Source organism: Neurospora hispaniola, assembly GCF_033458365.1.
Source record: "Neurospora hispaniola strain FGSC 10403 chromosome Unknown B0T23scaffold_8, whole genome shotgun sequence".
NCBI lineage: Eukaryota > Fungi > Ascomycota > Sordariomycetes > Sordariales > Sordariaceae > Neurospora > Neurospora hispaniola.
The window spans coordinates 1,919,007-1,932,916 of record NW_026944413.1 but is presented as its reverse complement, the minus strand read 5'-3'; the positions used below and the strand labels follow the sequence as shown (position 1 = coordinate 1,932,916).

At 51.2% G+C, this 13,910-nt stretch overlaps 3 protein-coding genes across 3 annotated transcripts; 2 read left to right on the top strand and 1 right to left on the bottom strand.

The window, feature by feature from the left end:
• Nucleotides 1–2,385: 2,385 nt before the first annotated feature.
• On the top strand, nucleotides 2,386–3,328 carry B0T23DRAFT_432224 (60S ribosomal protein L19; the record flags this gene model as incomplete). The annotated part of the gene is made up of 4 exons (XM_062840364.1): nucleotides 2,386–2,403; nucleotides 2,467–2,717; nucleotides 2,951–3,101; nucleotides 3,173–3,328. 4 exons carry the CDS (start codon nucleotides 2,386–2,388, stop codon nucleotides 3,326–3,328), a joined length of 576 nt encoding a protein of 191 aa, XP_062689407.1.
• Nucleotides 3,329–5,423: 2,095 nt separating this feature from the next.
• Nucleotides 5,424–7,920, top strand: B0T23DRAFT_234846 (serine hydroxymethyltransferase-domain-containing protein). Its single transcript, XM_062833954.1, has 5 exons — nucleotides 5,424–5,885; nucleotides 5,960–6,016; nucleotides 6,085–6,178; nucleotides 6,236–6,373; nucleotides 6,439–7,920. Exons 1-5 carry the CDS (start codon nucleotides 5,682–5,684, stop codon nucleotides 7,584–7,586), a joined length of 1,641 nt encoding a protein of 546 aa, XP_062689406.1. The 5' UTR covers nucleotides 5,424–5,681; the 3' UTR covers nucleotides 7,587–7,920.
• Nucleotides 7,921–9,332: 1,412 nt separating this feature from the next.
• B0T23DRAFT_324483 (uncharacterized protein) lies at nucleotides 9,333–12,875 on the bottom strand (the record flags this gene model as incomplete). Its single annotated transcript, XM_062835430.1, has 1 exon — nucleotides 9,333–12,875. The coding sequence occupies one exon, from the start codon at nucleotides 12,873–12,875 to the stop codon at nucleotides 9,333–9,335; it is 3,543 nt and encodes a 1,180-aa protein (XP_062689405.1).
• Between the last annotated feature and the right edge of the window lie 1,035 nt (nucleotides 12,876–13,910).

Here is a 13,910-nt window from a genome sequence, read left to right as displayed (position 1 = left end):
CAAGCTCAGGTAGATAGAAGTACGTATGTACACTACCTTGTGTGTTCTACACTTATCGAATAAATGTGTGATGATTTGGATGTTGTGCTGTTGTGGTTATGTGGTTGGTGTTATTACGTAGCTAGGGAGGTACCTATGAATGCGTGCTAACGATGAATGAACGAGGCCAAAAATCGCCTCCATATGTAATAAGGCATCCCAAGGGGTATGTATGTATGAACATTATCAAGACAGACAGACAGACAGACAGACAGACATGCCTGTAAACTCTATCAGAATCACGTCGTCGGTTTTTTTCTTCTTTTGTTTCAGGGTTATTTTCTATCATTAGTTGCATTTTCAATTCCATCATTGCTTTTGTATTCACCACGTTACCCTTTTTCTTCCTCATATTTATCCAAGCTTGTTGCTCCATGCTTACCTACCCACGTACCTCCACAGTAAACAATCGCTACGATACACAAACTTCCTTCTCTACTATGTAGTATGCAGTAGATCATTACTTACTCGTGTCTCTGAGTTTCTTGAAGCTCTTGAGTTTCTTGAGTCTCTTTATTTCCAAACTGCTTTTTTTCCCCCGTAAGTAGTCCTGCCTACTTATCTTAGGTATCCTGGACTAGGTAGTCTTGCGCATCTTCGCAGCGTTCGCAGCGTTCGTTCGTCCGTTCGTCGAACGTTGATATAAGGGAACAATTAGAGTACCGTAGAGACTCGCCAGACTGGCAAAAAGTTATCCCTCTTTGAGCACCCGACAGTAAGCACAAGGAGCAGTATACCTCTACTCCTGGACATATGTCCGCTCAGTTAGTGAAGGCTCTACAATACCGCCCCAACGCTATCTTTGCCTGCCTGCGTTTCAGAGCATAAATAGGCTCAGACCCAAGCGTTGTTACAGATTTGCCAGCACCCTGCCTGATCTCCATATTTTTTCCAGGCATCAGCTTTTTGTCAGTTTGACGGGTTCCTATTGCTAAGTTTCTACGGTACACCACACCATAGCATAGCGTAGTACAAGTATCTGTGAAGGTGACTGGCGGGCAACTAACTAACTAGTAACTCGTAAGTGGTGGTAGATCAACGCGCCCAATGTGCTTACCTAAATATGATGGTGTTGTGTGTGGTCTTTTCGCTTGATTCCCACACGCTTCGTCGTTTATGGTACGGGAAAGGCGTTGATGGTGTTTACGAGATGTCCTTCAGTTGACAGAGCGACGTACATCGTACTGGCAACACTTGGGTAATGGAAGTTATCTATCCATCCTACCGCTTTAATACATATGGTCGTAGTTATGATCCTCTTACGAAATATCACCGGTGGACCATACATAGGCTCTATATAGTTCGTCAGTATGGCCTGCATTGTTTTTCCTGTCTTCTTTCGGTCTTGGTTCAAGGGGCAAAGCCAGCTCATCTAGCGGGTGCGTTCTTGAAGAATGTTGTCTTCCGTTAAAGCCAACATGAAAACCAGCAACTCTGATGGCCAGTCGCGCCACTGACATCGGATGTACTGCTGCTGGGCGAGCTCTTTTTTCTCTTTTTCGGTAAGGCCGGTGGACTGCTATATCAAACACAATCATAATGAATCATCATGAGACAAATGTGCTGCTGGTCCAATCGCTTCCAGTTGGTCCCGTGAGGCCGTATAAGTGACAGGAGTCGCATGCAATCCGCTAACAACAAGTGCTGAGAAGTGCTGCGACACTTGCTAACGGTCTGCACAACGCTATTGAATCTCGCCACATGGTGTGGACCGGCAAAATTACCGTCACGCCGACACTGCTGTCAGGTTTTGAATGGAAGCGGAAAGTACGAGGCAATACACGGACAAAGTGAAGGCACCGGGAGGCGTGGAATGATGTTTGGTGTTTGATGAGTGAATGGCAATTACAGTCACTGCAGTTTCCGCTGCTGCTGCTAGAGTCCGTTCAGTGCACGTGACCCTCCCCGTGACAGCCCTCACTAACCCTCGCCAATGGCAGGCATCGCTGGGTCCCCACCCGGCGAAACCCACAAACTGGTGGTGTGAGAAATTCTAAGATTCCGACCTTCCCCCTCAGCCCGTGGAAATTTCAATCCATCGTCAACCAGACCCGACCATCCACGCAGAAATCCGTCAAGATGTGAGTAGCATCGTCATGCCGTCCCGTTCGTTCGCGAAATGAGAAAAATTGGCTGCCGGGACGAGCATTTTGGCGATTCTGAGGGAGGAATGAAGCCTTTCCAACAAATGAACACAAACGAGGGTTCCTTTGTCGTTTGCGTCAGAATCGCCAAAACTGGTTGTCCCCGGCAGTGCAGTCCATGATGCTCATCACCATCCATCCATCCATCCATCAATCACCACCACCACCACGCTGCGCCATCAAAACCGACAAAAGCGACACCATGACCGCAATTCGGACAGTTTCCCAAGATGCAGTTGGCTGACTTTTTTCCGCGCCTTTCAGGGTTAACCTGAGGACCCAGAAGCGGCTCGCGTCCTCCGTCTTGGGCGTCGGCCAGCGCAAGATCTGGCTCGACCCCAATGAGGTCTCCGAGATCAGCAACGCCAACTCTCGCCAGACGATCCGCAAGCTCGTTGCCGATGGCCTCATCATCAAGAAGCCCGTCACCATGCACTCGCGCTCCCGCGCGCGTGAGCTCAACCTTGCCCGCCGCATTGGCCGTCACCGCGGTTTCGGTAAGCGCAAGGGTACCGCCGATGCCCGTATGCCCGAGTACGTACAAACCGAACACACCAAAAAAAAAACCATCATTACGACCAAGACATTTGGCAAGAGGAGGATCATTATCATTATCATCGCATGGGACGATTTATGGGAGGCTACGCTTGGGCCTGGTGGAGGACATGATTGAGAGATGGAGATAATGGAGGGTGGCAAATGTCTTGGACCAACAAACTTTTCTTGAGGAATATCTTTTGCTGACGGAGGGATTTCCACGATTACAGGCAGGTTCTGTGGATGCGCCGCCAACGGGTCCTCCGTCGTCTGCTCGTCAAGTACCGTGCTTCCGGCAAGATCGACAAGCACCTCTACCACGAGCTTTACCACCTCGCCAAGGGTAACACCTTCAAGCACAAGCGTGCCCTCGTTGAGCACGTACGTACACCCACCACAACCCGAGCGGAGGAAGGCATTTGGAGGACGGATATTGACGTTTGTTACTGCAGATTCACCGTGCCAAGGCCGAGAAGGCTCGCGAGAAGGCCATCAAGGAGGAGATGGACGCCAAGCGTGCCCGCACCAAGGCCGCTCGCGAGCGCAAGCTCGAGCGCCAGGCTGCCAAGCGCAACGCTCTCGCCGGCGAGGAGGAGGAGTCCAAGTAGATTACTGGGATGATGACGTGAATGGAAGAAGACGGACATATTGGCGGCCTTGCATTCGGAGTAATCGGTTGGGCTTCTTTTTCTGGTCGCAATTCTCTCTACATCTCCAAAATCTACGCGTGGAAATCCGCTTCTGGTCGTCCGGTTTTCCCTAGTTGATGGTGCTTTCACTTCTGTGGGAGGTATTGTTGGTGATACCACACGGGCGACAGCAATGGATGGTGTTGTGGGCGTTTTGCATGTCGTCTGACATGGCGACAAGGAATGACCAAGATGTAGCTGCGTTTCCGAGCAGAGATATTCATCAGGCTCTTGATCGCCGCACGCTCATGGGAAACACACTGGCGTATCGGGGACAAGAGGCCGAAAGGGAACGGGATGCAAGGAGACAATGCGATTACGTCGTTGTTGAGCACAAGCTGCTGTTCTTTTCAGATTGCTTTCATGTACCGCAGTGCGTGCTTGACTCCATTTGTATGATACCATTTCCCAGTTCACGCCTTCTCCATGGAACCTTGACCCGTGATGTTAAAGAGCTTGCATGCCGCCGGTGATGTAATTTTGTGGTGTCTGGGTAGAAGTCCGACGCCAAGGAACCCCCCTTCGCAGGACACATCACTTCCATGATGGATGGATGGATGACATGGTCATTTGAACTTGCAATGTCACGAGAACTGTCTCACCCTCGGTTGTGATCTACGAAGCGAAAAGCATGGGGAGCATGAGGAGCATGGCCAAGCATGGGTAGCTTAGCTAAACCACCACAAAATCGCGCTCAGCATATCGTGATCCGAGCACACAGTCAAGCGCGCACGTAGACAAGCTTCAACAGCAAGTCCACGATAGCAATTGACAGATATCAAGAGCCATCAACAATCATCAAATCAGGTCCTTGAACCAGTCCAGACCAGACCAGCCAGTTATCCACCTCGCCGCCTTCTCATCTTCATCAACACCAATGTTTCCACACAATCCCCTTCAACACCAACTACCTAGAGTATATATTCAAAAAGAAGAAGAAGAAGACAAGACACCAGGCCTTGCTATGAAACGACCGCCTACAGCGAAAATCGTGCATCAACCAAACCCCTTTCTTTCCTTCTTTTTTTTTTTTTTTTTTCTTTTCCGTCGTTCTTCAACAACAGAAAGAGAGAAAGAAAGAAAAGTTGGGTCAGAGATTTCCTCAAATTGTCCCCTTTCAGAGTGGTGAGTTTTGCGCCAGGGCATATCAGCGAAATGAGTCGTCCCCCTAAGAAGATCCTTTCTTTCGAAAAAGATCCTGGAGGAGCAAAAGCGCTGGTGTTCTTGGCGGGCTCATCATACCCAGTTTAGTTGATTGAAGAAGAAAAAAAAAAAAAAGAGAAAAGAAGAAGATCAAGATTGAGGAGGAGGGGAGGAGGGGTTTTTGAAGCGATGGACGGGACGGGCAGCAAGGGAACGGAACGGAGAGCAGTGCGGAGGGGGACGAATGGATTTGTGGGGACAGGGGGGGAGCAAAAGTTGGGGCAAGGGTTTGCTGGTCCCGTCACTGCTGTGAATGAGGGAAGGTCGGACTAGATCGGAGGATGGGGAGTGGGGAGGATGGTGTGGTAGCGGGTTTGGGTGCGGAAGATGAGGGAGTTTGTTAGAGTGGTATCATTGGGAAAAGTGCTGGGCTATTGGGGTGGATTTGGCAAGAGCTCGGGGAACAAGCCGGGCTTAAAAGTTGGGAGCCTTCGTCATGTTTTTGGTGGGGTAAAGATAGCCGGTCGGTTAGGTTCGGGTGACTCCATGTTTCCAACCTCCGTCGAGTTGTATACTTTTAAAGAAAGAGAAAGAGAGAGACGGAGACAATGAGAGGAGACGTGTGATACGGAATCAAGAAGGTTTTCATGAATAGAGTGTGGTGGTGAGATATATCATGACTGTAGTACTATCGACAACGACAAAGATAGGTGGTAGCGATAAGTAAATTGACAAGGGCAGCATAGCATCATCGACCATCACCACCACCATTACCCGGGTAAGTTGACTAACACCGAGGACTAATTACATAACTCTTTCTTCCCATGGGAGTCATTTCGAAAAAGAAAAAAGAAGATCCAACATCCAAGCGAATCCGTTTTATCCTCGCGCTCGGGTCTAAAAGAGCAGAAAGAAAGTGTCTGTCACTGTGGATTGAATGGGATTGGCCGTGCAGTGAAGCGTAACTTTCAATTCCCATCCCGTCATTTTTCTTGTCGTTTCCGATCCCGTTGCCTCGTCCCATATTATATCCGTATCTAGCCATCCACACTACATTTGGTAACATTGACTGACCTTTTCCTTTTCTTATCTACTATTCAGTCAACAACAACAGCAAAGACAAAAGGTCATGTCGAGCTTCCAGAGCACAGCTGCTGTGCGCGCCTGCGCCCGCCGCGCGGCTTCTACCACGTCCGCCGCGACTCTGGCTTCGACGACATGTCGCGCCGCCGCATCCCGGATACAATTGCAGGGACAGAGGAGCGCAGGGCTGGTACCCAAGAGCTGGACGAGGTTTTCCTCGTCTTCGATTGCCAATGACAATCAGCAAAAGGTGCGCCGCCTTCTCTTCCCAACGGAATTGGTGGTGTTAGTGGTTGTGATGCTGTCGCTAACCAGGTTACGCAGATGCTCGCCTCCCACTTGCAGACGGCCGATCCCGTCATGTACGATATCATCGAAAAGGTAATTTCCCCGGTGAAGCAATGGTCTGTCGCATGACCGACTAACATCATCTTGTTTTGGCCATGTAGGAGAAGCAAAGACAAAAGCAGTTCATCAACCTAATTCCTTCCGAGAACTTTACATCCCAGGCCGTCCTCGATGCCCTAGGAAGCCCCATGCAGAGTACGTTAGGATGGAGACAGAGAACATGGGGAAACAAGGGCTGACATTTGGATAAAGACAAGTACTCTGAAGGCTACCCGGGAGCGCGTTATTACGGCGGCAACGAGTTCATTGATGCTTCCGAAAGGTTATGCCAGGACCGAGCCCTCGAGACCTTTGGCTTGGATCCCAAGGAATGGGGTGTCAACGTGCAAGGTGAGCTTCTCGCTCTACAGCTTCTCTTCTCAAAGAATACGCCGGGCTAACATTGGCCTCTCCAGCGCTCTCCGGTGCTCCTGCGAACCTTTACGTCTACTCGGCCCTCATGGACACCCACGACCGCTTGATGGGCCTCGATCTCCCCCACGGCGGCCATCTTTCGCACGGCTACCAGACTCCCACCAAAAAGATCTCCTTCATCTCCAAGTACTTCGAGACCCTTCCCTACCGTCTCGATGAGAAGACGGGCTACATCGACTACAACAAGCTCGAGGAGCTGGCCATCACCTACCGCCCCAAGATCATCGTCGCCGGCGCCTCCGCTTACAGCCGCCTGATCGACTACGCCCGCCTCCGCGAGATCTGCGACAAGGTCAACGCCTACCTCATGGCTGACATGGCCCACATCTCCGGTCTCGTGGCCGCCAAGGTCCTGCCCGGCCCCTTCACCCACGCCGACATCGTCACCACCACCAGCCACAAGTCCCTCCGCGGCCCCCGCGGCGCCATGATCTTCTTCCGCCGCGGCGTCCGCCGCACCAACAAGAAGGGCGACGAGGAGCTGTACAACCTCGAGACCCCCATCAACGCCTCCGTCTTCCCCGGCCACCAGGGCGGGCCCCACAACCACACCATCGCCGCCCTCGCCGTCGTTCTCAAGCAGGCCCAGACGCCCGAGTTCCGCGCCTACCAGAGCCAGGTTCTCGCCAACGCCAAGGCGCTCGCCGCCCGCCTCGGCGAGCCCAAGGACAAGAACGGGCTGGGCTACACCATTGTCAGCGGCGGCACCGACAACCATCTCGTCCTGATCGACCTCAAGCCGCAGGGCATCGACGGCAGCCGCGTCGAGCGCGTGCTGGAACTCGTCGGCGTCGCTGCCAACAAGAATACCGTCCCCGGCGACAAGTCGGCGCTGACGCCCGGCGGTCTGCGCATCGGCACGCCCGCCATGACCACGCGCGGGTTCACGGAAGAGGACTTTGCGCGCGTGGCTGACATCATCGATCGCGCCGTGACTATTGCCGTGCGCATCAACAAGGCGGCCAAGGAGGATGCCGTGAAGAAGGGCAATGAGAAGGCGGCGAACCGCGTCAAGACGTTTATGGATTACTTGGGCAATGGCGAGACGGACCCGGAGATTGTCCAGCTCAGGAGCGAGGTGGAGAGTTGGGTGGGCACGTACCCTTGCCCTTGGGATCAGTCGTCTTAGGGGGTTGACGGACCGGGGGAGGTGGTGACGATGATGGTGGCGAGGTTGAATGAAGGAAGTAATGGGAATGGGAATGCGGTAAGGGCTAGAGGGCCGACGTTGATTGAGTTGATGGGAACCACGGGTGTTGACGGTCCTGGTTCTTCTACTGCGTCTACGTCTACCCCGTCTACGTCTATGTCTACATCTACGCCAGCTTCGACCAAGGAAGGCGAAGGCGAGAGACGAGCATAAAAAGAGCGAAGGCTACTAGGGAGGGAAAAAAGCGGAGGAGTGAGTTTAACAGTCACTTCCCTTGCCCGTTTTGTAATTTCTGTTTTCAATTTCTTTTTTTTTTTTTTTTTTTTTTTTGTTTTTTCGATCTACTAACTGGCTGGCTATATGGGACTCCATGGGATGGAGTGGGATGGACAGAGATGAGTTCATGTATCTGCATACCTTTTGTGTTTTTCTGTTGTTAGCTGCGCGCGGCCTTTCACTTTAACATTACGGGTACGGCGTCAGTCAGTTTTTGTTTTATATATCAAAATAGGTGGTAAAGTTTCATGATTTCACACACTCACACAACTCAACCCTTTCCGAATGGATATGACATGTTTCCTTGGAACAAGTCGAAAATATTGCCAGTGTATTATTCCCATGTGTTTCATTTCATCAGATAAACTGCGAATTGGTCAAGTAGAGGTAGGGGATAGAAAAAAGAAAGAAAAAGAGAGGAAAAAAAAAAAGGGTGAACACACGTGGAGAGAGAAACGAGCAGAGCTAACGAAAGCAGAAAAAGAAAGATACCTACCTACTCAAGATAAAGTGAACGGCGAATTCAGTCTTCTTACACAGAAAACAAACTACAAGACAGATAGAAACATAACAGTAAATAACGAAATAATCATGAAAATCGACATTAACGTACTTCAATTCTACAAGACCTATCTATGTTCACGCAAGACCAATTTTGGAGCGCAATACCAAGTCTAACCAGCTCAACCTTTTTTTTTTTTTTTTTTTTTTTTTTTTTTTTTATCTTTCCCACTATACTACATTCTCTCTACTCACCCTGTACCTATATCCGTTAATTACCTGTAAGTAGGTAGGTAGGTACCTAGGTATACTTATTGTGAAGAAAAAAAAAAAGAAAATATTTCAACCACGCGTTTATTCGGTTTCCGCTTATCACTACAACTACTACTACCGCCACTACCACACACACACCCTCTTGTACAATACCTACACACGAGGGGCACGAGACTACCTACCTACCTACCTAGTGTAGGTAGGTAAGTATCTTGGTAACTATAACGGGCCGGGACGGGGATATACTTAACAGGGGGGCAGACACCGGTGACAGCTAGGGAAACTGGATGGGGCATATAACCTTCTTGAATATATACAATTGTCAAGATGGTATATCGTATATACTAGAGATCTCAACTCCCTGCTATCCCCATCCTTCATGTATACTTACATGCTTTACCTCCTCTCTCCTTTTCAGCTACCTTAGACACTTCACTTCTCCTCCAATCCTTACTGTTACCTTTTTTCCATTCCTTTTTGTTCAAGTAAAACCCCTTTGCCTCCCGTCCTTATCCTTGTCCTTGTCCTTGTCCTGCATTTCTGGTATCATTTCCATTCTTTCTTCCTCAACAACAGTAGGAGAACAAGTACTCTAGTTGTAACACCGCCTTGTCTACTACTTACTAACCCTCTCCATCGCTAACCGTCTCTTCTTCCTCCTCGTGCTTCTCCTTATCACACACTTGTATTTTCTTCGACCTTCTCGACAACAGAGAGACTTCCACTTGTCTTGTTGACTTCCACCTCTTCGCCAGCCGAAGCTGCTGTTTGCTTGAGGCCAGCATTGGCATCCACCACGGTATCAACTGTCTTTCTTGCCTCTGCAGCAACAGCAGCACCAGGGGCAGCAGGAGCAGCAGGAGCAGCAGGAGCAGCAGGAGCAGCAGGAGCAGCAGGAGCAGCAGCACTAGGGGCGGTATCCTTCTCCTTCTCCTCAGCATCAGCAGCAAAATCCCTTTTTTGTTCCCCACCATTAGCAGAGGCAGGAGTATTGCCACCGCTAAGCACCACCTTGGCAACAGCACTCCTTTGCTTGAAAGCCATGTAGTACTTGGCTAGGCAACCCTCCCCGATACAGAGTACTTCTTCGTCACCGTCTACGTAGGTGACGAGCTCATGCAGAACGGGCCAGAGGGCGTAGTCCGCTGGGGATGGAGCCTCGCCGCCGCAAATGTAGAAAGGGGTCAAGTGACGCTTGTCCTGATCCTTCGCTGCTGGTTCTTTTGGCTGGGTTTTTGTCTCTGCTTCAGATGCTGTTGGCATAGTAACTGCTTTGGCCGCGGCAGTATGAGCCTCTTGTGCATATTCCTCCCACTGCTTCAACAAGGCCTTCTTCTCCCTCATTGCTTGCTTCACCTTCTCCGCCCTAGAAGTGCTGCTGACCTTGTCATCACCACTCTCTTCCGTTTTTGTCCTATCCGACCTCTTAAGCAGCCAACTCCAAGCCGTCCACAACTCGTCCGCCTCCTCCAGCCTCGCAAACCTCTTTGCCACTTGGGCGGGTGTCATCTGATCGTACCTCCTGCCCGCTCCGTACACTGCATCCAAATACCTCAGGATACTGACATCCCCAACCACCTCCGTCCGCGCCGGATCGTTATCCACAAACTTGACTCCGACCTTGACCTTTCTTCCTCTTCTTTCAGACTGCTCCTCCTCGTCCTCACCCAAACCACCAGAAGCGTCAATAGCCCCCCTAGCCACTCCAATCCCCAAATCCGCCAACGCCAGCGCCACCCTCGTATTCTCCACCGTGCACGCCCTCCCCTGGACACTACCCGCAAAAAACCTCTTCGGGCTGCCCATATGCAAAACATTAAACCCCGCTCCATAGTTCTTCTCCCAATCAAACTCGGAGACATGGTTCTCGTGCCCAAAAGCTTGCAGCATCCTAACCGCCTCGTCAGTTTGGCCGTTTACCACCGGTTGGGCTTCCTCTTTGGTTTTCCCGACGGCGCCCTGGCCCCAGATTTTGGTTTGGGAAGCGTTGAGGAAGGTGCCGATCTGTCGAAAGGTCAGGCTGATGCGTGCGCCGGAGTAGACCAGCTCGGAAGAAGACTTGTCACGGTCGGAGCGCTTGTCGGGACGGATGGCATGTAGCCAGCGCATGTTGGTTTGGAGGCCCATACGGAGCAGGGAGTTGTGTGGGAGAGGGGCGCGTTGGATTTGGCGTTTGGCTTTTTCTGCTGCTGATGGACTCTCAGAAATCCCTACTGCTGCTGCTGCTGCTGCCGGCGTATCCTTCTTGTCCTTGTCCTTGGGTGGTCGCTTGGTGCGGAGGACCATGGTTCGTTCAGCGCCGAGACTGACATTGGCAATGTGACTACCGCGGGCAATGTCCAGGGTTTTGTCGCTGTGCTCGCTTATGTAGTCGCTGCTGTTACGGTAGTGCTGGATAAGGACGTGGTTGAGTGGATGGCCGAGGTGCTTCTCGATCTCGTTCCTGATTTTAAGGACGGTAGGAGAGAAGGGAAGAAGTGGTGGTAACTCGTCTGCTGGATGGCGGTAAACTGGCATGTTTCCTTCGTCGTCGACGGCACCCTGAACGGCTATGCGTCGTGGAACTTCACCACCCAAGTGAGACATGCCGGCCCAGCTGACTTCTTCCAAAAGGCGCTCAAAGGCATGAGCGGCGAGATCAGGCGAGAGGGCATTGGTGATAACAGTAGTATCTCCCTCACAGAGTGGTTCAGAGACGGTCGATTTCTGATGATGTTCCATAGTGGTTGTTGATGACGTCTTTGTATGGGTTTCTGGAGAATCGGTAGACGACTGCGGGGTGCTTGGATCTGGCTGATTTGATGTTGCTGGTGTTGAAGGGGTATCCTTGATTTGTTCCAGCGCTTCGGCCGAGTTCCGGTCTTTGTTATTTTCCTGGAAGTGGGACGGCGAACTTGATGATGAGCTCGTTGAGGTTTTGTCGCGTCGAAGTCGTGGCTTAACGGCTACTCTTGTAGTCTGTGATGATGTGGAGGGATCAGCACCATCAACTAGTTTCGCGCCGAGTACGCCCGGAGAGCCAGATAGCGATTGACTAATTCGTTCCACGTTCCGACGCTTGATAGACAAGACCTCTGACTCAATGTTGTCCACGTCATCCTCGGAAGCAGCTTCCAAGGGCGCAAGACTGTCGGCCAAAGGAATTGATAGATCTCCATGGGTTACCATGGGCTGTGTAAGAGGTAGATTAGCGTTACTGGTGGCTTGGCGTGGTTGTGGCGTGGTAGAGCTGCCTGAATTTGTGGTTCTCCGTGATGGAGCAAGTGGTTCGATCGGAGAAATATCACTGAGGTTTATTGACACCCTGGCCATTGTTGGTGAAAGTCCCGTCGAGTGACTTGTTGAAGCCTTAGGAGGGGCGGAGGAGACTCGGTCTCGGTCCTGTTTGCTCTCTTCTGCCTTTCCAGGCTTCTTGACATCCCTGCTTCCGCTCGACGGCTTTGTCCTATGGCCGTGTTTCGCCGAATTTCCGGGCTGAGTGAGCTGTAACTTGTCGATGAGGGCTGGTGAGTCCAGGAGATCGCAACCCGTGAGTTTCTCTAGTTGTTGGATGGCATTGACGTGTCGCGCATATGACCGATAGCCGCAGCAATCCTCCACGATAGTGATGTCGTAGGCATGTTTTCCAGCTTCCAGGGCGGTCGCAAAGACGCCCACATTGGTAAGGGAACCACACACGTACATATCCGTCACAAATCGCATTCTCAGCTGTTGCACCAGTTGCGATTGGCCTGGAGGGAATGCGCTGTAGTGCGATTTGGTGGTTATAATGTCGCGACCACGCATGATGGAAGCCTCAATGTTGGGCGGAAAATTGGCGCCTGGTGTGCCCTTCCGGACGCATGCCGGTCTGTCAAGGCTGCCAACAACGGTCAAGAACGCCTCCTCATCAGCTCCCATGAGTTTTTCGTCGTGATCTTTGGAGTTGGCACGCCTTCTTGTGGGTGAAGGGCGCATTGGTATATCGGATGCTATAATGGTGTCTCCCTCGGTATCTAGGGCGCGATGTTGTTCGAACTCGCTTCGAACCCATACGACATCGCCGGCACCGGAATCACGGAAGACCTTGACCAGTCCCAGAATGCGATCGACAAAGCCATCTGGTTTGGTCACGGGCAAGGCACCGTCAGGAGACACAAAGTCGTTTTGGAGGTCGACCACTATCAGTGCTTTTCTGGTTGGAAGGGCAGGCATCGCTGCCACGTTGATGGGAAACATGGCGGCAGTAAGTGAAAGCTAGTAATATATGTTGGACGATGATTGATGTAAAGAGGATATTGGATGATGGGTAGTTGATAATTGACTAAATCTTCGGGACATGTCAGCACAACACCGGGCTCATGGGGTCAGCGTGGATGCCGTGACGGGGGGGCGGCACGGAATGGTATGATGCCAGCGAGAGGAGGAATAGTCATTACCATCATGTCTCGGGATCTAGCAATCCCTATGGGCTGACAAAGATATAATGAGTGCCGACCAGCATTCCGGTCGAGCCCGCTTGTTGCTGTTGGTAAATCTGCAAAGGTAGAATGTTGGCTGACAACTGACTGAATGGAAGATGGCGGTTGTTGTTGTTACACCACATAAGTGGTGCTGAATGTTGATGGTTGGACTCGGCCGAGTAAAGAATGTCGAGTGTTGATTACCTAAATAAATAGAAGAAGCTAGGAGTGTCGGAAGAGCATAGATGACTAGGTGATTGAGTTATTGAAGAGGGTAGAGATAGGAGACTATCGTTGATGGCCGGTTATCCATATCCGGGCCGTCACCACCGACATACGACCGACCACATGGCCGGCCGGGGGAGGACCGGTAGAGTAGAGGTAGAGCTGTGGAGGATAGCAAGGCCACTAGTGTAGAAAATAGACGTTGACAAGTTTAGGTTGATACTAGTCTCTGGACCATCCATGGAGATCAAGGAGACCTTGGAATATACACAATTGGCAACTTCACGTCTGATAGGGACCGTGGTTCATCAATGGAAATGCCGTGGGTTGCCCAACACTGGTTGCGCCTGGAGATATTGGTTGGTGGGTGTGAACGAGACAAAAGTTACCGGCAGAACTGAAGATGGATGAACTCGACTCTTTTTTTTTCTCAAGTCCCTCGCGCCAAGAATGCGCAACGCGTGATGAAGCTGGCGTAGTACAGGAGATGGGAGGAGTGAAGAGTGTGACTTCTTTCCACTTCGAAGACGGAAGAGAGAGATAGAGAGGACGGCGATGCGGGGCCCTGGCACCTCGATGCCTTGCA